This window comes from Cynara cardunculus, assembly GCF_001531365.2.
Source record: "Cynara cardunculus var. scolymus isolate 2C chromosome LG 5, CcrdV1, whole genome shotgun sequence".
NCBI lineage: Eukaryota > Viridiplantae > Streptophyta > Magnoliopsida > Asterales > Asteraceae > Cynara > Cynara cardunculus.
In genome coordinates, this window is record NC_037532.1 from 35,707,110 (window position 1) to 35,727,778 (window position 20,669).

The following is a 20,669-nucleotide window of genomic DNA, read 5'->3' on the forward strand; positions in this document are numbered from 1 at the left end:
TCCAAACCCGTTTGAGTTCTTGATATTTTAAGTATGTTTTCAAGCCCTAATTACTCGATGCGATCTCTAATGGCTTCAATTGAAAGATCGGGTCGATGCTAAATGTTGGGCATGATCCAAAACGCATTTGATTTTAAGCCATTAGCATCTTTATCGGTTAGGTAAATTCATTTGTCGTTAATCCCATCTTTCCTAAATTGGAAAGATGAACATGCAAAAAACTTACGTTATCTTGCTTTCTTTATGCCATTTTCGTGTGTACGTTTTTTTACAATCTTCAACTTTCACATTGTCGATAAGCTTCAGATTCAGTCGATTTTTTGTCCTTAAAACGTCAGTTTGAATCAACGTATGGACATCACTTGATCATATATGGTGTTTACTCAGCCGATTGATGAAACAGCTAGATTCGTGATTACGGAACTTAATTACGATCAATCGAAAAACCCACTTGAATTAGGGTTTTATTTTTACCAAAGAAGCTTTATGTGAAGAAGATAGGTCAAAACCTAAAAGATTTTTTGGAAACGACAAACAATTTAACCTAATTTTACATTAACTCACCCAACTCTCATTTACACACACTAAAAGACAAAACCACAACCATACATACTAGCAGACAAACCAAAAAACACACATATATAACACACACACACTCACACACACACACACACACACACATTGTTGTATAAATAGGGGGTGTGTTTCTTGAGCCAAGTGAGAAGAAGGTGTTTTGGTAGCTATGGAGTTCTTGGTTTCACTCACAGTAGGATTCCATTGATGGTCAATCTTTATGATAAGTAAGGTGAAGAAGAAGAAGATGGCCATGAATCATCACTGCTGCAAACGACTTCAGTTTCCACCACCCTTCTATGGAAGTTCCGGTGGCAGCCACAGGCGGCGCAGGTAAGCGAAGCCTCCGTCTCCTCCTCCTCCTGATCACCGGCGGCCGCCATGAACTCCCGACACCCATCGACGGCATACCCACCAATGTTGGCTGCATGGTTTCTTTGACACTCACCATATCTCACATGGGTTCTCATCGTGTTCGAGGAATTCGCCGAATCCATCGACGGCGGCGGCGGCGGTGGCAGTGGCGGTGGCGGTGGTTCTTCCCTTTTCAACACCACTCTTCTTTTGGTCATTTCTTCAGAGAAATGATATGATGGTAGTCTTCTTTGGTTCTTAACAAAATCCTAACCCTAAAAGGGATTTATTTATAGGCTGTAAAGCATTTCACTAACCCTGAGAATAATTTCGTTTAATTACACTTTTCACCCTTGTTGTTTGATTCAATTGCCAATATTAACCTTACTGTTTACACTAATCACAATTAGACCTTTGAGTTTTTGTGAAGATTCTTGGCCAAGCACTGTTGTAGTTCTATATAAGTCTTGGCTTGCATGTGTGGTTGTGTACTTCCACATGTATGTGATATCTAGCTATATATTCTCACATGTTTGATGTTTCTTAAATTTACCTTTTTTCCCCTTCTTCAAAAATCTTTTTTCTTTTTTGGTCCTCAAAGTACGTTAGATACGTAATTTCTAACCTGTTTTTACGATTTCAGAACTTTTAGTCATGTTTTGAGAAATATACGATGATTCGACCGATGGTAATGACAAAAGCATACCCGTTGGACATGGTACTTCAAATTGTTAAGCTGGGACATACTGTTCAAGAAAATACCATACATGCTTTAGAAACAGAAGAAGTCTGCCTACTCGATCTGGTCTTGCTTCCAGACGTTTTCAAAGAAGTTTTCGATAAAGGATCATTAATTAACAGACGTATAAAGACAAGGGATCGTAAGTGAAAGTATTGAAATTTTTCGTTTGTAGGGTAATAATGTTATAGTTAAGTGACAAAACACCTCTAGAGTGGTCCAATTAGGAATTGATTAAGCATGGAATAAAAGCGATTCCTTCTTTATTAAGAAAAAACACAGTCATTACCGACGTTCCATTTCTTTTTCGTCATAGAATCGATAAAAAAAACTGTAAGATAATATAGCACCCGACAAATTCAAGAAAAATATCATCATTATATACAAACGTATAGTATGATCATTTAATCAAGAATATATGTACGAACTGAAAAGACCCGTGAACGTTAATTGACTATATGCTAAAAAGGGTTAATGAATTAATTCAGTGAATCAAATACAATGGATTTGACATTAGGGTTCTATCTTCAATGAATCAAATGAATTAATGTTGATGGGAATTGATTATGGTTTTCCTCAAATTGATTAATGACAAATTAAAGGGTAAATGGGTAATCTCACTTTTTTAAGCAAATGAAATTGACAATGAATAAAGATTGAAATAATGGATATCAAATTTGTGCTATTCACATGTGATTGTGGTATGTATGTTTACACTTTTAAAACACTGTTATCAAATCCTGTTAAAAAAATATTCGAATATATTAAATATAACTTTAACTTAATTATTGAACGGGATACAGTTGAAAAAATATCTTACTTTTAAGTTTGAATTATCAGTTACAAACGTTCTACAGGTTTTTGAAACACGAACTAGCTAATTTCGGTATTTTGAGTTTTGTTGTTTCCAACCCGTGCCTCTTAGGCTTAACAAGATGGGGTTCGAATGAAAATGGATGCCTGGTCGAAGGTCCAGTACAGTAGGTAGCAGGCGTGTTCGTTTTGGCTCCCGAGCGAGAATGAGAGAAAGGTGATGCACCATCTTTGTTGATAAACGAGCTAAAAGCTACATTTGATATAGCTAGGTTGGTATGTGTTTTTTTGACTAACAGAACAGGTTGTAAGTACACGTCTCATATGCTTGTATAACACGTAACGTTTTCTCTTGCATTTGGTTTTTGGTTTTTCGTTTGCATAACTACAACATGTATTGAAAATATCTGATTATTCTTTTAGCAACTAAATATTTGTACTGCTGTCTAAATGGACTTGTTTAGATGGTTGAACGTATATGCAAAGAAAAAGGTCAGAAGTTTGATTGATATACAAACTCTGTTCAATAAATTATCACAAACACATTCAATGAACAGAATAAACGATGAAGTTTCATAAAAGCTACAGTTCTTTTAGGTCCTAAACAGAATATAAACATCAAATCATATGGCAACAAATTGTGGTTTTTCTTTATTACATAAAAACCGTTTTTGCTAGATGCCAGATGGTTTTTTTCGAGCAAACCGACTGACAGAAGTGAAGTTTTACTAGTCGGTTGGAGATGCTTCTAGAATACGTTTATTTTGCATTCTTTATATGGTAAAATAGTTATACGGGTTGCTGAGTTTTTTTATTCCTTCTATTAAGAGATGTATGAAATAAGATGACTGAATTTAAACAACAATCGTTAGATACATAATAACTTACCCAACTCGATTGTTTCAGCAATCTAAAAATTAAGTAACAAACAACCATCGTTCAGTGATCGAAAATAAATCATTGAACTATTTAAGTAAAAAAAAACGAGCACTTTATGTTTTGACTTTTTGACCCGATAATCCAAATAATGACTCTTCTATAACTTCTCCGTTTTTGAAGACCATGATTTCTTAAAACCAAAACCCATAAATAAACTTTGAAGAAAAAACTGCTACAAATTTTCTGTTTTTCTCTATTTTTTTTTATAATTATAACTGTTGTTTTTCAAATGTTTATGGTTCGAACTCATGCTCTGTCAAAATTCTTGTTACTATGAATTACGGATGTTCATTTGCGATGACTCCAAGTCGTTCATGGTTGTACGAGGATTGATTGGTGCATGTAAGCTGACCTAGAAAACATAAATTTTAAATATTAAATTTTCATAAAAATACAGATTAGAATGCATAACAAATAAATGTAATGCATTTGTTTATATAAATAAAACTACTGTTTTCGTGAGACGTAAAAGATATAATTTTTACATTTGAAACTTTACAACAAAATATTATGAAGGTAAAAAAAAACGAACCTTCACGTTAAAAACATAAAGTTTGAGGTGTAAAAATTATATATTAAATTTTAATAATAAATAAAAAAGTTCGTTTAGAATAATAATCGAAAAATAAATAAAAGGTGGAAAGTTTGACCGTGAGAAATAGCATGAAGAAAGTCAAACATAAAAAACGCGCAAACAATTAATAAAGCATTTATGGTGGGCGTGGATTGTGTCTCCATCACCTTATCATCCTATTTTCATAAATTTATTTTATAATTAATTATTTAATTTACTTTATATTCGTTTTTTTTTTAATTTTATAATTAATTATTTAATTTATTTTATATTCTAATTTTATATATTTATTATTTTAATACAAATAATCATATATTACTAAAATACATAAAAAAACACATTTCTTTCTGTTTTCAAAAAATATACCGTCGTAATTGTCTCGTTAATACGTTTAAAATAAAATCAGTATTGAATATTTTTGGATTTAACTGTATATTATTAAATATTTTTAACACTTACGAATTATTTTTAGCACTTATATTTTAATAATATACTAGAAGGGGACTCACGCAATACAGCGAGATACATCTCAACTTTGATGTTTCGTTTCTTTCTTCGATGTTACAATACAGTTTTATGTGGTTTTGAAAAAATGACAATGTTTTTACTTTTGCATAAGATATAAGTACGAAGATATCATAAGAATTTGAAAAATATATTGATATTAGTACCAAACTAACTATTTAAAATTTCTACTTTTTTATGTAAATTAATTTAATTTTTCTTATTATAATTTGATTTCGGTTTAATAACGATGTTATTTAATTTAGGTTTAATAATATAATTTTTTATAAATATAATAATTAAGTATTATTTTAGAACTCAATAATTATCCTAATTTTATGTTAGATATTTTATATTTAAAATGAGATGTTTATCCTATATTATATCATGTTTATCTGTAGTTAGTTACACGAATTCAAAAATAAAGTTTTAATAAGTGTACTTATGCACAATTTACTTGTAATCTTGAATTTTAAGTATTATGCATCAATAAACAGTACTTTGTGCATAAAAAATGATTTTTTAAAGTTTTTATCAAATGTTTTATAATAAAGAATTGGTAATAAAAAATAGTAGGTTTGAATAAAGGAAACAATTCATTAAGTACACATCTTCTATGGTTATGAATTGAAGAGTTATTGATATTGATGTGTATAATATTGTATTTGTAGGTATAATACATTCATGGGGTGCTTCAATTCAAACCAATTTTCAACATGTATTGCTATTTACTATTCAATTACCTCTAATATATATACATATGTATATATATATATATATATATATATATATATATATATTAGAACGATATTCGTGCAATGTAGCAAGATACATCTCGATTTTAATGTTTTGTTTTATTTATGTTGTCTTAGTCGATTTTATAATACGGTTTTATGTGGTTTTGAGAAAATGATAATGTTTTTATTTTTGAATAAAATATAGATATGAAGATATCATAAAAAATTGAAAAAAAAAATATTGATATTAGTAGAAAACTAAAGATTTAAAATTCTCTTTTTTTGTGTAATTTTTAATTCATTTTTTGTTTAATAACATAATTTTTTATTAAAAAGATAATTAAATATTTTGTTAAAATTTGATAATTATTCTAATTATATTTTAGATTTTTTATATTTAAAATGTAATGTTTATTCTCTATTGATTGTGTTTATCTGTAGTTATTACACAAATTCAAACATAGGGCTTTAATAAATTGTACTTATTACAAAAATTCAAACATAGAGCTTTAATAAATTGTAGTTACACACAATTTACTTGTAATCTTGAATTGTAAGTAATATGCATCAATAAACAATATTTAATATTTTTGTCAATTTTTTTTAATAATATAATATAGATATGGCTCATTAAAAGGAAAAATGATTAGTTTGTGGTAAGCGTGAGATCCAATATGAACAACTCATTTGAGATAGTTAAGGAAATTTCTCAAATAAGCTAAAATTGAAATATAGTAATTCTATTTTTTTAACAACTAATCAAAATATTTAAATAATATATTTTGGAGAAAATATTTAATTAAAACTCATTAACTAGTACTAGAAGAGTACTTGTGCAATGCAGCGATACACATCTCAATTTTTATGTTCTATTTTATTATTTGCCTTTGTCGATTTTATAATACGATTTTATGTGTTTTTAAGAAAAACAACAATGGTTTTATTCTTGAATGAAATATAAATTTGAAGATATCATAAAAACTTGAAAAAAAAAAATCAATGTTAATATCAAATCAACTATTTAAAAGTTCTCAATTTTTATTACATTTCTTTAATTTATTTATTTTATTATAATTTAATTTAAGTTTAATAACGGATGATTTAATTTTGGTTTAATAATATAACATTTTATAAAGAAAATAATTAAGTATTCTGTTAGAACTCAATGATTATCCTAATTATATTTTAGATTTTTTATATTTAAAATRARATGTTTATCHTRTATTTGATTATGTTTATCTRCARTTAGTTACACGAATTCAGATATGGAGCTTTAATAAGTTGTGCTTACGCACAATCTACTTGYAATTTTGAGTTTTAAGTAATATGCATTAATAAACATTACTTTACGCATAAAAAGTGGTTTTTAAGATTTTTTATCAAATGCTTTATAATATAGTATAAATATCAATTATCTAATATACATCATATTTTAAAGACATTTGTGAATCAAAATGTATCATAGTGAAAATGTTCATAATGTTCACGTGTATCACAATGTATTTTCTTTGGTTTATGAAATGTATTATAGTGTGCATTTTCGTTTTTTTCATTGTTTTACAAAGGGTATCACATTGTGCATCTTGTATGTATATCTGGGTATCCCAGTGAATATCGTTTGTATGTGTTACAGTGTGTATCTTGTGTTCACATAAGGTTCATTGGAATAAGATTCGACAAATAAGATTCGCCGGATAAAATAAAAGGAGAGATGAGAGAGAATATTTATAGAATCCCTAAAATGCCTTTGATTAATATTTTAAGTTAAAAATTACCAAAATTATTAATTTCTATTTAACTTTTGATTTGTGGTTGAGATTGGATCTCACCGTTATCACAAACAAAACAATTCTCATATGATTAAGCTATATATGTATGGTTTTTATTTGAGAATCCATAAAATTCTAATAATGCATCATGTGCTGTTTTACATTATTATTTTTTCATATATGGCTTGAATTTAGTGTATTGATTAACATACACACACAGACACAGACACACACACACACATATATATATATATATATATAGAGTTTGTTTCAAATGCAACTCATTGCATTTGTACAACCAATGCAACCCAATAAGTTGAAATATTTATAAAAATGATAAGAGTTCATTTATTATGATTTAAATATTTATGGAACATGAATACGGTTCATTAATTAGGAAACAAATAAAACTTCTATGAAATTACATATTCATCAAATTAAATGCACGGTTGAGATTGAGTTGTATTGGTTGTACAAATGTAATGTGTTATATAATAACCCACCTATATATATATATATATATATATATATATATATATATATATATATAACACATGAATATAATTAAATTAATTTTACATTGTAAAACAAATATATGTTAATCAATAAATTAAATTATAGTTTTAAATGAAAAAAAAATCATGTGTAACCAACCAATAAAAATGACTATTTTAATTAATTTCTCTGTTTTATATAATACTAGTTGTGTACCCGCGTAATGCGGCGGAAGCCATGAATTTTAACGATTTTGAAGTTTCACTGGTTTTATAAGACAAGATTTAACGATGATATATGTTACACTTGATCTTTACATATTAATACAGTTTGAATAAATAAGAGTTATGGTTCCAATTACAGACTATCGATGAAAAAATTTGTATGACAGTTTAAAATCCAATATATTTAAAATTCAACATATTAAAACGACTCCACAAATGTGTTCGATTTACACCAAGAGCAAAGAACCAAAAAATTTGAGTTTTAAGATAAACACTCAAAACCAATAAAGAAAACTACAAATTTGACAAATCATAAGTTATGAAAAGACCAAAAAAGATGGGTTTTAAAATGAAATTTCAACTGTTTACTCTCTTTCTTGTCTAGAAGCTCAGATTAAAGTTGAATTAATACATGTATATATATATTTAAAAAAAACCTAATAACATATTATATAGTGCAATTTGGACAGACTAATCCCAAAATGTATAGCATATTTATAAATAAATAACTATAAAAGTATAAATCGTAAACGTTAAAAATATTTTTTCACAGTATATATAATATATAATAATATAATTAAGTCAAAAATTATTCAATATTGGACTCATTTCGAAGGTATTAACGAGACGATTATAATAGTGTAACTTGTTAAAATAAAAATGTATTTTTTAAACATGTTTTATTTGATATACGATTATGCATGTTAATTTGATAAACGTTTAAAATGAAACATTTAAAAGTAAAGGATGTAAAGTAATTAATTAACTAATTATAGGTATATAAAGTGTAAATTTAAAATTATAATTTTAAAAAAAAATCGGGTGCATGTGAGAGGTAAATATATGTGAGGGGTGAGTGTATGTGAGGAGAGAAATGACTGAAAAAGTGAAAAAATGAAAAGGGTATCTTGGTCATTTAAAATTTTAAGACTTTAAGACTCTTGATGAATTTGGTTAATAAGATAGTATATATATAGATAATTAATGTTAAAACCTCTAAAATTAAAAAGCTGTTAGAATTGAATTGAATTTTTCTTTGTAGGTTTTTACTTTTTTGTCTATTTTAGACCAGTTATGAATAACTATTGTAGATGTTGTTCACAACATTAATTATATTATTAAAAAATTTATTACATTTAATATAATATCATTTCTTTCTAATAAATATTTAATTTAAATAATATTTATCGGTGAAATTTATAAAAAAAATCATTTCCTCATAAACAATTATACTAAAAAAGTTGTTTTCCAAATTTGAAATTTTATATAATTTCTTTTATAATTTATTCGTTTTAAACAACATGTTCGAGTTAAATTAATAAAAGATTACCATAAAAGATTACAACTTTTACTTATCTAATTTAAAAGAAAAGCTAAATTGCATGATTTTATAGCATACTTTAACTTGATTTCTATTTTAGGTAACGTACTTTGAAAACTTTTATTTTGGTACATAAGATGTAAAGTTTTAAATACATAAATATCTGGGTAATCAGTTAAAGACTAATTTTAGATTAAAAAAATTCCATATCACTAACCACGTCAGTAAATAATACTGAGTCAGATACCACATCAACACGATAACCGGTTAATGGTTCTACCGGTTATCCGGTTACTTAAATATTTAAAACTTTACATATTAGATATCAAAATAAAAGTTTTGAAAATGCGTTATATAAAACATAAATCAAGTTAAAGTACGTTACATTTTCATGCAATTTAAGGGAGATGTTATAATTTATAACAATTATTCTATTTTTAAATATTAAATAAATAATCATCTAAGATCATTAATGGTTGTTATGAATGGTAATTTATTTAATTCAATAATAATTATATTAAATATAAATAATAATAATTTATTTATTTGAAAATAATTTTTTTTTTAAATAAATAAATATTTATAGATTTGAAAACATTTATTAGTTGTGTTTCTTATTGGCGGCCATTCTCCCCTCCACATTCATTCCTTCCTCAAAATTTCCCAATTTCCAACACCTTCTTTGACTCCACCACCATAACCATCGCCATTCGAGCTCCACAAACCCAACCCGACCCGACCAGTGACCTTTCCACCATCCCCAATTCGCCATTTCATGAACCGAGTCAAGTTCGCTGCCACGTACCCATCTCTTCCCCTTGTAATTTTGCTTTATTTTCTCCCCAAATTAGGTCAGACTTCAACCTCTTTTTCAAATCGAAACCGCCTCTTTTTGATTCTTCACACACTCATCGTTTTCAATTTCCTTTTTACGGGTGATTAGTCCATTCAATTTGTTTTTCGTCAATGGTGATTGTCATGAATTTTACGAACCCCTCTTTTTGTTGCTGACATGTCTCTGTTTACTCTGTTTTTCCTTGCTTCAAATGGAATTCATCGGTTTATGATTAAATTGGGACAACCCTTTTTTCAGAAATTTGAATTACCCATTTCGATTTCGATAGTATGGATTCAGTTCTTGAGTTCTTATACCCGAAATTGATTCTTTTCGTGTTGGGTTTTTGGTCCTCTGTCTCCACCTATTTGCTTCAATTGCTACGTTATTTCACAAGGTATATAAGAAAATAACATGTTTTACTTCGTTAGTTTATAACCAAAAGAATCTGTTTCTCAATATATTAATTTTTTGAAGTATGATTTTTGACACACAGGTTTATAAGAAATGGCAGTTCTTCTTCAAAGGGGGTATTAAATGATTCTAGGGTTGGATTAATGGAAGCCATTGAAGGGAGTTCAAAGGTAACTGAATCAGAAATGGAGTTTGAAGAGAACCCATGTTTTTTTTCAGAGTTTTTAAGTATGGAAAATGATGGGGTTGAAGAAGATGAAACCCCTGAGTTTTCGTTTACCTTTAAATTTCCAACTTTTGAAGAGTTTAGTAAAACCCAGAAAGATTTCTCTCATTTGCTTGATTTGGAGAACAGTTTTAGTGAATTTATCAACCCACTTGAGGTTTCTCATGATTTGGATGAAGTTGAATCGAATTCGAATAATGGGTTTTTCTTAGATGATGATCAGAAAAAAGATGATTTTGAAGATCAAGAAGAAGAAGAAGGTGTTCATGAGGCTTCCCATGATTTGGATGAAGTTGAATCGAATTCGAATAATGGGTTTTTCTTAGATGATGATCAGAAAAAAGATGATTTTGAAGATCAAGAAGAAGAAGAAGGTGTTCATGAGGCTTCCCATGATTTGGATGAAGTTGAATCGAATTCGAATAATGGGTTTTTGTTAGATGAGCAGAAAGGGGATGATTTTGAAGCTCAAGAAGAAGGAGATGGTGTTCATGAGCAGATGATGGTTGAAACTCCAAATGAGAACAAGATTGGAGAAGGAACAGAAGAAATCGATACATTTATCGTAGAGAAATTGCAAAAAGTTCACCATGAAAGTTTTCAATCATCTTCTGATTCAGATACAGATTCAGTTAGTTCAAATAATCTTCATCTTGATGATGGGTTTTTATCAGATGGAGACTTCGAACTAGAATCTATCAAAAAAGATCAAGACGAGTGTCCAAAACCCGATTTCTTATCCGAGAAAGATTTTGGTGGGAAATCAAGAAACATAATGGAACCAGAAGTATCGAATGTGGTGGACACCGACAAGAAGAATTTATCAAATGATACAACAAACAAGTTGGAATCTTTATGGGAACATCAAGAACTTATAGAACAGTTGAAGATGGAGATCAAGAAGGTTAGAGCCACCGGACTACCAACAATCTTGGAAGAACCGGGATCACCTCCAAAGATAATGGAGGAGTTGAAGCCATGGAAGATCGAAGAAGTGTACCAAAGTGGCGGAGGGACGATGGGTGAAGTTCACAAGTTCTACAAAAGCTATAGAGAGAGGATGCGCAAATTCGACATCTTCAATTACCAGAAAATGTATGCCATAGGTACAAAAATGGATCTTTCTCTTCTATTTACTTCCCTAATATACCATTACTTGCTAATTTGATGCCATTTTAGTTAGTGTCTATGAGAAGTTGAGTTCAAGTACAAGAGGGTATGCATATGACTCATTTTCTTGTTTCTTGAGAACAGAGTGACATTCTTTTGTTAAACAGTGACATTTTCAAACCTGTGAAAAGGTCATGGATTAGGAAAAACTCTGTCAAAATTCGTTTAACCGAAGGACCCTCTGTCTTTGATGATAAATAAGTGGAGAGGAAATGAAAGGGGAAAGAAAGAGGGACCCATTTGATATGGTTAGGTGGGGATTTTAAGAGAAACACAAAAAGCATGAAACTTTTTAGGTTGTAAGGTTTAAAAATGATGACTTAATGAATAGGTATATGCATCTTATTGGAAGGAGTTGGGTATTGTTTCATTAAGCTATGATGTGAAAAACTTTAGGTGGTCAACTTAATGGAAAAGGGAAATCAAGCAAACAACATACAAAACAATTACATAACATGAAAAGATCTCAAAACCCTAAACTCTAAATCTTGATATATATATGATTTTTTTTATTAACCTGGATATCCAACTCGCTATGCGAGCCGACTAATTTCAGAGAGACCATCTGCTTTGCAAATAGCCCGGAGTCACCGCATTTGAACCTCCGTGGTCACAAGGGGATTTTGCTTCCTTGGATTTTAACTGGGGCCTCCTGGTACTTTTGACATTTGGAGCCAAACTCAAACTAATCAAGCACCACTCTTATATATATATATATATATATATATATATGATTGTTCCAAGAAGTATGTTTCTAGAAATGAGAGCATCTTTGAATTGAATACTGCTAAATATGGGTCACAAAGGGCATGTTCCACCATTAGATTAATCATTAATGAGGTGGGGGACAAGACAGTATACAGTCAATAGCACTACATATATTTATGCATTCTTGATGGATTTACACTCATGGAGGGATGTTTTTAACTCTTATTTGAAATAATATCGTATAAAAAGACTAATAAGATGTTTTGTTCAGAAGTGTCTTAAAAAAACTGGGAGTCTTATCGACTTATTGCACCAGTTGTTTGGTCTTGTAAATTTAAAGCTTATGAAGCTGCCTATTAGGATGTTTAAACATATTTGGCGTTCTATAAAGCCGATTTTGTTGTACTGATGCTGAGAATGTTTGTCAGTTATTTGAAATCTCGTTATAGGTTTAATTTTTCGGCAAATTCATAGGAACATCGATTATTCTACCAACTAAACAAGATTTTTCTGGATCTTTCAAAATGCCATCTAAGAGGCTATTTGGTTGGTTTTTCATAAAATCCTGTATGGATAAAGTTGTTTGTGTGAATTAACCTGTCTGTATGGGTTCGGAAAGTTTTTTCATAGATGAAAGGTGCGTGTTCTTTATAATTGGGAGGGACAAAAGAAACTTGACTTTCTGCATAGAGCTCCCTTCTAGAAGCTTACTGAATAAGCCACTTTTTATATCACTAAGTCACTACCAAACAGTCATGTATAGCTCATCAAATAAGTTGCGAGTCTCGTTAAACTCATTAAGCTGCTTAAAAACATGTAAAGTAAATTCTAGTAATGGGTTTGTAAATTTCTTGATAAAAAGGATTGCTTTTTTGTGTTGTTATTGTCAAGATTACTACTTTTTGATTATTATAATTGCTTTCTTTAATATTACTCATTAGGGATCCCACAAAATCTTGTCTGGTACCCTGATTGTTGTAGGTCTGTTCAGACACTTTACCTAAAAGGTTCTATGAATATCGGGCCTTTTGACTATTTTTTTGCTTAATGAAAGTGAAAATGGTGGCTGTCTAAAAAAGCCCGATCGGGCCCATCTTTTTACCAAAGGCCCAATCTTGAAAAAGCCCTGTCGGGCCTATTTTTACACAAAAAGATCGGGGGTCTGAAAAGGCTCCAAAGCTTTTTTTGCTTACAGAAAACGGCCCTGGTCTAAAAAAGCCCGATTGGGCCTGTTTTCACACCGAAAGAAAAACGCCCTATCGGGCCTATTTTCACCCAAAAAGATCGGGCCTGAAAAAACTCTGATCTTTTTTCTCGGCACAAAAAAAGCTCAATTGGGATCCGATAACGTCTACATGCCTTTGGGACACCGTCATATTCCTTCACCTTGATGACCATGGGACTGATTGTTTTTTTTTATTAAACCTTGTATGAAGTAAGCTGTCTGTATGGATTAAGCTAATTTAATATTTGTTTGTTGTGTTGAATATACGGTTTGAATGATAGAAATGACTATTTTACCCTTTAGACTTATTAATCTCTTATTCAATATAATCTACAGGTTTCTTACAGCTAAAAGATCCTCTTCAATCAGCTTCGAGCTCAAAGTCTTCGGTTTCTGAAATCACGACACTTCTTAGCCAAAGTTTCGCAACCCCGAAAGGTAAGAAGCATGAAAACGACCCTACGGTTAAGTTCATCAAAGAACTACAGAGTGATTTGGAAGTCGTGTATGTCGGCCAAATGTGTCTTTCTTGGGAAATTCTACATTGGCAATATGAAAAAGCGTTGGATATATGGGAATCAGACCCACGTGGGGTCCGGCGATTTAATGATATTGCCGGAGAATTTCAACAGTTTCAAGTGTTGATGCAAAGATTTATCGAAGATGAACCTTTTCAAGATCCGAGAATCCAGAATTACGTCAAGAATCGCTGCATTTTCCGTAATCTTTTACAGGTTCCGGTTATTAGAGGTGAGAACAAGATGTTTAAATGTCTTAATAAACTGCTTTATCGGTTTTATAAGACGTCAAAGATGTCTAAATGTCCTAATAGACTGCTTCACAAGGCCTTCTTTTTATATGACACTTTTTCAAATAATGTCGTATAAAAAGACTAATATGACACTTTATTTCAAAAATGTTCTAAAAAACTTGTTATCAACTTAATGTAACACCTTTATATATGACATATAATTGTTGTTTGGTTTTGTAAATTTAAGTTCTATTAAGCAGTCTATTAAGCTACTTACACATAACATGTCGTTGTTGAAAACCGATTGTTTTTTGTAGTGTTTTTAAACAACTTTTTTGCATATTTGAAAATCTGGGGTTTAACTTTATTCACATGTGAATGACATCCAGAGGACCCTTTCAAGAGCAAGAAGAAAGCAAGAAGCGAATTCGTATACGACATCACGAGTGACATGCTAATCGAGATCCTGGAAGAATCTATACGTATTTTCTGGCGATTTGTTCGTGCCGACAAGTATAGGCGACAAACACCCGTCGAGTTTCAGAAACCCGAGGATTCCCAAATCTTCATGGATCTCCAGAAAGATTTACACAAGGTTAGATCATGAAATTTCTCTGTCTTACACTATAGCAAAATCGGCTTTATATAACGCTAAACATCTCTAATTGTCAAAATGAACAGTTGTATAAGACTTAAATTATACGACTATATAAAAGTGTTACAATAAGTTTATTTGAGAAGTGTCTTAAAAATTCGTTAAGATGCCCAAAAACGTCCTAACAGCTTTATTTTCTCTTTCTAGAAAAAGTTGATACGATGCACTTTCACATAAGACTTACAGTTGTTTGGTTCTATAAACTTAAATTTTATAAAGCAGTCTATCAACATCTTATTGCAACATTTATACATATGACTGGTTTTTTCAAAACCGTACTAAAAAGATCTGTTAGCGTGTGTTCTGTCTATTGACTTATTGCAACACCTTTACACAAGACATACAATTGTTTGTTCCTATAAACTTTAAGGGGTTGTTCGTTTACCTCTTAATAGTTTCATTAAGAGGCAGCCACTGAATCGTTAAGAGGTGAATCTTGTTTAACATAAAAACAGTCTGCCTCATAATGGTTCTAAAACCCTCTGAATGATTTTGTATTCTAGGTCTTCCTTAACTATTCAGCATCCTAATTTCATTATAAACAATTATATTTCATTTTGCACTATATCATGAGAGCCTATTAATCATTCTGACCACTTGTTTGGCAATTGTTGAATGGTTTGGTGCAGAATGATTAAGAGGCTCTCATGATATAGTGCAAAATGAAATATAATTGTTTGGTAATTGTGTACAATGAAATTAGGGCTCTTAATGGTTAAGGGAGATCCAAGATACAAAATCATTCAGAGGGTTTTAGAACCATTAAGAGGCATACTTTTTTTTGCCAAACAAGATTCACCTCTTAACGATTCAGAGGTTGCCTCTTAATGGAACTATTAAGAGGTAAACAAACAACCCTTTATTATTCTGCACCAAATCATTCAGCAATCGCCAAACAACCCTAAGTCGCAAATATCAGTCTGTTAAGACTTATCTGACATCCTATAAAGCCGATAGACATCAGATACGAACCCAAATAGAATCTTGATAAGATTCTTGAAATTGCAGAAAGAGAAGAAGCTAAAAGAGCAAATGAGAAGTGGGAAATGCATACTAAAGAAGATGAAGAGAAGGTGTAGAGAAGAAGAAGAAGAGGAAATAGAAGATGAAGTTGTGTACTTTTTTTGTCAAGTAGATATGAAACTTGTGTCAAGAGTCTTGCAAATGTCAAGATTAACAAGTGACCAATTGATGTGGTGTCATAATAAACTAAGTAAACTTAGCTTTGCAAATAGGAAGATTCATGTTGAACCCTCTTTTTTGTTGTTTCCTTGTTAGATTTCAGGGGTTTTAGGGATCTGTTCTGGTTCTGATAGGGCTAATACATATGTATAACTGGTTTGTTTTGGTTCTGATAGGTGCGCCTGACATGGCATTTTCACCTTTTGGTGTTTTGGTTTCTTATTTAGGGCAATGTTTAATGAAGTCGGTTTATTCGTTGTTTTGGGGATTTTTACGGTCTTTCTTGTGCTTTTTTCATTTTGTAGAAAGGTTTTAGGGAATTTGTTGGAGATAATTCGTTTACTGTAACATCGTTATATAAGAAGCACAATTGCTTGTTATAAAACTTAAAAGTTTCGTTAACTGCTCTTTTAGGAGGCACACGATTGACTCAGCGTCCTAAAAAGGCCGTTTTGTTGTAGGCCAAAAATCTTTCCTTGACCGACTAGTCGTAAATCAGTCCCTTTAAAATCAGATCGGTCAGTCTTGGTCTAGATCGAAAATTCTACGAACAATCTAGGCCTGGTTACTTGTCCAAGGCTGGGCCCAATCTAGTTAATTTTTTAAAGTATATCTTTTACTAGAGTTGGCCAAAAACCGGTCTCGCGTTTGGTTGGGTTAGGCCCAAATCCGTCCTGGGCCCAAACAGTAACAATCCGGGTCGGTCTCGGTCCCGTTGAAAATACTAAGGCCCGGTTATGAGTACTTCTAACCGGTCCCGTCGAAAATACCAAGGTCTAATCATTTTTTTTAGATCTTGATAAAATTTTAAAAATACTTTAATTTATTCTAATACACTTTAAAATATCTAATTAGGTTAATCAAATACACTTAAAAAATACATTTCATTGTAGTTTCATAATTGGTTTTCAATCAAATACATTTAAAAATTACGTTTCATTATAGTTTTATAATTGATTTTCAATGAAATACACTTAAAAAATATGTTTTATTATAAATTATTAATTTGATTTCCAATCAAATACACTTAGAAAACTAGAAATACATATAAAAATACATTTTTTATTGAAAAAAAGATCGGGCTGGGCATTGTGTTTGGATGAAACCCATAACCAGCGGTCCCAATTGATCCCGGGCCGAACCGGTCCGAAGTCGGTCCCGATCCTGATCCTCCGTTGGACCAGGCCCATTTGACCATCTCTATTTTCTACACAAATATTATTTAGTTTTAATAATTATGATTTTTGAAATATATTTAAGTATACTTTAAGCAATATACTTATGTAGGTTAAATTTTGAAAAAAATAAAATAAAAAATGCTACAGAAAAAAACTTGAAATTCTTGTAAAATTCGTTATAATTTATAAAAACTCATTATTTATAATTTTATAATTTGTTAAATTCGTTATAATTTATAAAAGCTCATTCTTGTAAAACTGGTCCCAGTCTGGTCCTGGTCCCGGTCCGGATCAAAAACCCAAGGCCCAGTTAAGGTGGTTTGTAACTAGTTATGAGAACCGGGCCGGATCCAAATCGGTCCTATGTATTTTTTTAGATCGGTTTTTTACATAATTTTCTTTTTTTGAAGTTTTTTTAAAGAATACAAAACTGTTATTCTAATAAATTGAAAATATGTAATTGGATCAATTAAATACATTTAAAAGTACTTTTTCTTACAAGAATACGAGTCAAAATCACAAATTATAACAAGAAATGTGAACGTTTTTTAGTTGGTATTTTCCACCATACACCATATGACTTGTATATAGTTAATAGAGGGTAAATGAGACCAAAAAATGGTCAAAAATGGGATGAAATAGTCATATAGCCGTTGGGGTACCCGTATCGGTAATAAAACAATAATATTTTTGAAAAATCAGGATGGTCCCAGGCCGGTCCCATAACCGGTCCTGGGCCGAGCCTTCTTTTTTGACTAAAAGTGTAACCGGTCTCGAACTGTTGTTACCAAACCGGTCCTAAACAGTCCCGAACCGATCCAATCCTGATCCTGTTATCGGGTCGGGCCAGATCCATTTTGCTATCTCTAAATTCTCTACCCAATTGCATGACTCATATTGGGCCACAATTCTAATGAATTATCATGGCTTTTGCTTATTGCGTTATGGGCCAAGCGAAGCCCATTTAGTTGATATTAATGCGACCATGTGAGTATCTACCTACCACCAACCGGCAACCGCCGTTGTTTTATGAGGCTGACGACGGCAATGAGCCACCACCTTCCGATCATTCTAAACTTTCTATTTTTAGAAACTTTTAATAAAATAAAAATGACAATTCACCTCACACTTGTCATCTTTCCTTCCTTACGTGCCCAATCTCACCTGAAATCTGACGTCAGCACCGACCACCTCCTCTCCCTATAAATCAACCACCCCCCCACCACCACCACCACCCATCATCAAAAATGAAAGGAGTGGCGGTTGTTATGGTGGCCATGATGGCCATGGCTCTCATGGTAGCCCCAAATGAAGCAATAACTTGTAGTGATCTTTCCAGTATGTTGTCGCCATGCCTGAACTATTTAAAATCCGGTGGCTCACCGCCGCAGGCGTGTTGCGCCGGAGCTAGGAGGGTTCAGGCCGCCACCAGAAGCCAAGCGGATAGGCGGACGGTCTGTAATTGTGCTAAGAGCGCCGCCGCACAGATGAAAATCAGGCCGGACGCCGCCAGTAGTTTGCCGGGGAAGTGTAGAATCGCAACCAGTATTCCGATCAATCCTAACGTCAACTGTAACACGTGAGTTGAAATACTACATTCATCTCCAACAATTCTCTATTTTAAAAATTACAAATATAATTATATTATTAAAATATTTAATATAACACATAAAATATTATTATTTTTAATTAAACATTTAATTTAAAGCAATTTTATTGATAGAATGAATAAAAAATGGTGTATTTTTTTTATGATTTTTCATTTGTTATTTTGGTTTAGTTTAATGGATTAAATGGTGGCTGAATGGTTGCAGGATTCCTTGAGATGGGTGGTCGGAGATGGATAATGGCGGGAGGAGCTACGGCGGAGGTGTCGCCGGAATAATTAAATAAGCGATAGTTTGTTTGTTTAGGGTGTTGTACGGTTTGTGGCCCATGACTTATGTGGACTTTGCCATATATTAAATAAATCATAAATAAAATACACTTTTCTTCGTTATAATTCCGATTAAAATTATAAGATAACTATCATGTCTTGGCAAATTGTCTGGATTTGGTTTTTTTTTTTTTAACGGTTGTTAAGAAATTAATGTTAAATAAAAGGTATTTTATTGATTTCTTTTGTCTTTTACCTATTGGGACCAAAATCATACAAATGATTTGATTGCATGAAAGACAAAAGAAAATTGATAAAATGACTAAAATATCTCAAAATAACCTTTTTTTTAACGGACAAGTTGGACGGACGTTAATGTGTGGGATCAAATCCAAGATAAATTACATAGGTGGAGGATTCTTTTGTAATAAAAAAAAGATAAAGGATCAGTTTTGTAACAAATGAGAAACCTTATGTACTAAACTTGTAATTTACTAGTAAATTTGTAATGATGTTTTAAAAAGTAATCCAAACTTCAGAATAAATAATTTCTTATTTGAAAGTTTAATCTCTCTCTATTTATTGACGAAGAATCGTGTGAAATACAGAAAAAAATAAACTGTATTATAAAGTAGTAGATGAAAATTATATGATAAAATAGTAAGTAAAAATACTTTATTATTGGAATTTCGATAAAAATACAAATTTTCACCTTAAGTTGTTTGATTTGTGTAAATATCAAAAAAAAAAAAAATTACAAACTATATTAAAAAATAGTAAATGAAAATATGTTACAAACCATAAAAATTCCACTTTCCTTTTTATGGATTGTTTTTTGAATTGTTAAAGTTGCAGAAGGATTAATGTTATATTATATGAAAATATAAAAAATGAAAATTAAGAATTTGTAAATAAATTTTTAAAGTTTTTATTTGATTTTTACAAGAACAAATTATACGATTATATACATATGGTTAAAATTTATAAAATAATAAAATAAATAATATTTTATTTTTTATAATTAACAAGACTTATTACTTTTTAATTTATTGGTTTTATATTTGATTAATGTATAATATAAATAAAAATTTTAAAAAAAGTAAGAGAGAAGGAGACACATAAGAGAGAATTTTTTTTTAAAACTTTTAGGCTATTTAATGTTATTAGGGGGTGTTTGAGGTTGTTTATTTAAAATAATTTATATTTTTTTATAGAAACACTTATCAACTTATTATAAGTTAGAAGAGTTAACTTCTTTAAAAATATTTTATTACCAATTTTATATTGATATAAATTATTTATCCAAACACTCAAAAAAAATACTTATTACCAATATTTCACTCTAAAATATATCAATAAATTATTTTTATAAATAATCTTTAAAAAAAAAAAAAAAAAAAAAAAAAA

General features: G+C 30.5%; 3 protein-coding genes across 4 annotated transcripts; 2 read left to right on the forward strand and 1 right to left on the reverse strand.

Moving 5' to 3' along the window:
• Positions 1–791: 791 nt before the first annotated feature.
• Positions 792–1,145, reverse strand: LOC112513053 (mini zinc finger protein 2-like). Its single transcript, XM_025119175.1, has one exon. The coding sequence runs from the start codon at positions 1,143–1,145 to the stop codon at positions 792–794; it is 354 nt and encodes a 117-aa protein (XP_024974943.1).
• An 8,801-nt stretch (positions 1,146–9,946) lies between these two features.
• On the forward strand, positions 9,947–16,466 carry LOC112513323. Of its 2 annotated transcripts, XM_025119554.1 has the most exons (6): positions 9,947–10,274; positions 10,374–10,777; positions 10,889–11,623; positions 13,957–14,370; positions 14,761–14,966; positions 16,035–16,466. In XM_025119554.1, exons 1-6 carry the CDS (start codon positions 10,168–10,170, stop codon positions 16,302–16,304), a joined length of 2,136 nt encoding a protein of 711 aa, XP_024975322.1. In that variant the 5' UTR covers positions 9,947–10,167; the 3' UTR covers positions 16,305–16,466. The 2 variants fall into 2 exon arrangements, with proteins under 2 accessions (XP_024975322.1, XP_024975321.1); XM_025119553.1 differs by having other exon boundaries at positions 10,374–11,623.
• A 2,160-nt stretch (positions 16,467–18,626) lies between these two features.
• Positions 18,627–19,385, forward strand: LOC112513596 (non-specific lipid-transfer protein AP10-like). Its single transcript, XM_025119905.1, has 2 exons — positions 18,627–18,965; positions 19,201–19,385. The coding sequence occupies exons 1-2, from the start codon at positions 18,634–18,636 to the stop codon at positions 19,208–19,210; spliced, it is 342 nt and encodes a 113-aa protein (XP_024975673.1). The 5' UTR covers positions 18,627–18,633; the 3' UTR covers positions 19,211–19,385.
• Positions 19,386–20,669: the final 1,284 nt, after the last annotated feature.

Bases quoted from the DNA above. Each gene is read 5' to 3' on its own strand.
- LOC112513053 (XM_025119175.1), bottom strand. From the start codon at position 1,145: ATGACCAAAAGAAGAGTGGTGTTGAAAAGGGAAGAACCACCGCCACCG.
- LOC112513323 (XM_025119553.1), top strand. From the start codon at position 10,168: ATGGATTCAGTTCTTGAGTTCTTATACCCGAAATTGATTCTTTTCGTG. The intron at 10,275-10,373 runs GTATATAAGAAA...TTTGACACACAG, and splicing joins TTGCTACGTTATTTCACAAG to GTTTATAAGAAATGGCAGTT. The intron at 11,624-13,956 runs GTACAAAAATGG...TATAATCTACAG, and splicing joins CCAGAAAATGTATGCCATAG to GTTTCTTACAGCTAAAAGAT.
- LOC112513596 (XM_025119905.1), top strand. From the start codon at position 18,634: ATGAAAGGAGTGGCGGTTGTTATGGTGGCCATGATGGCCATGGCTCTC.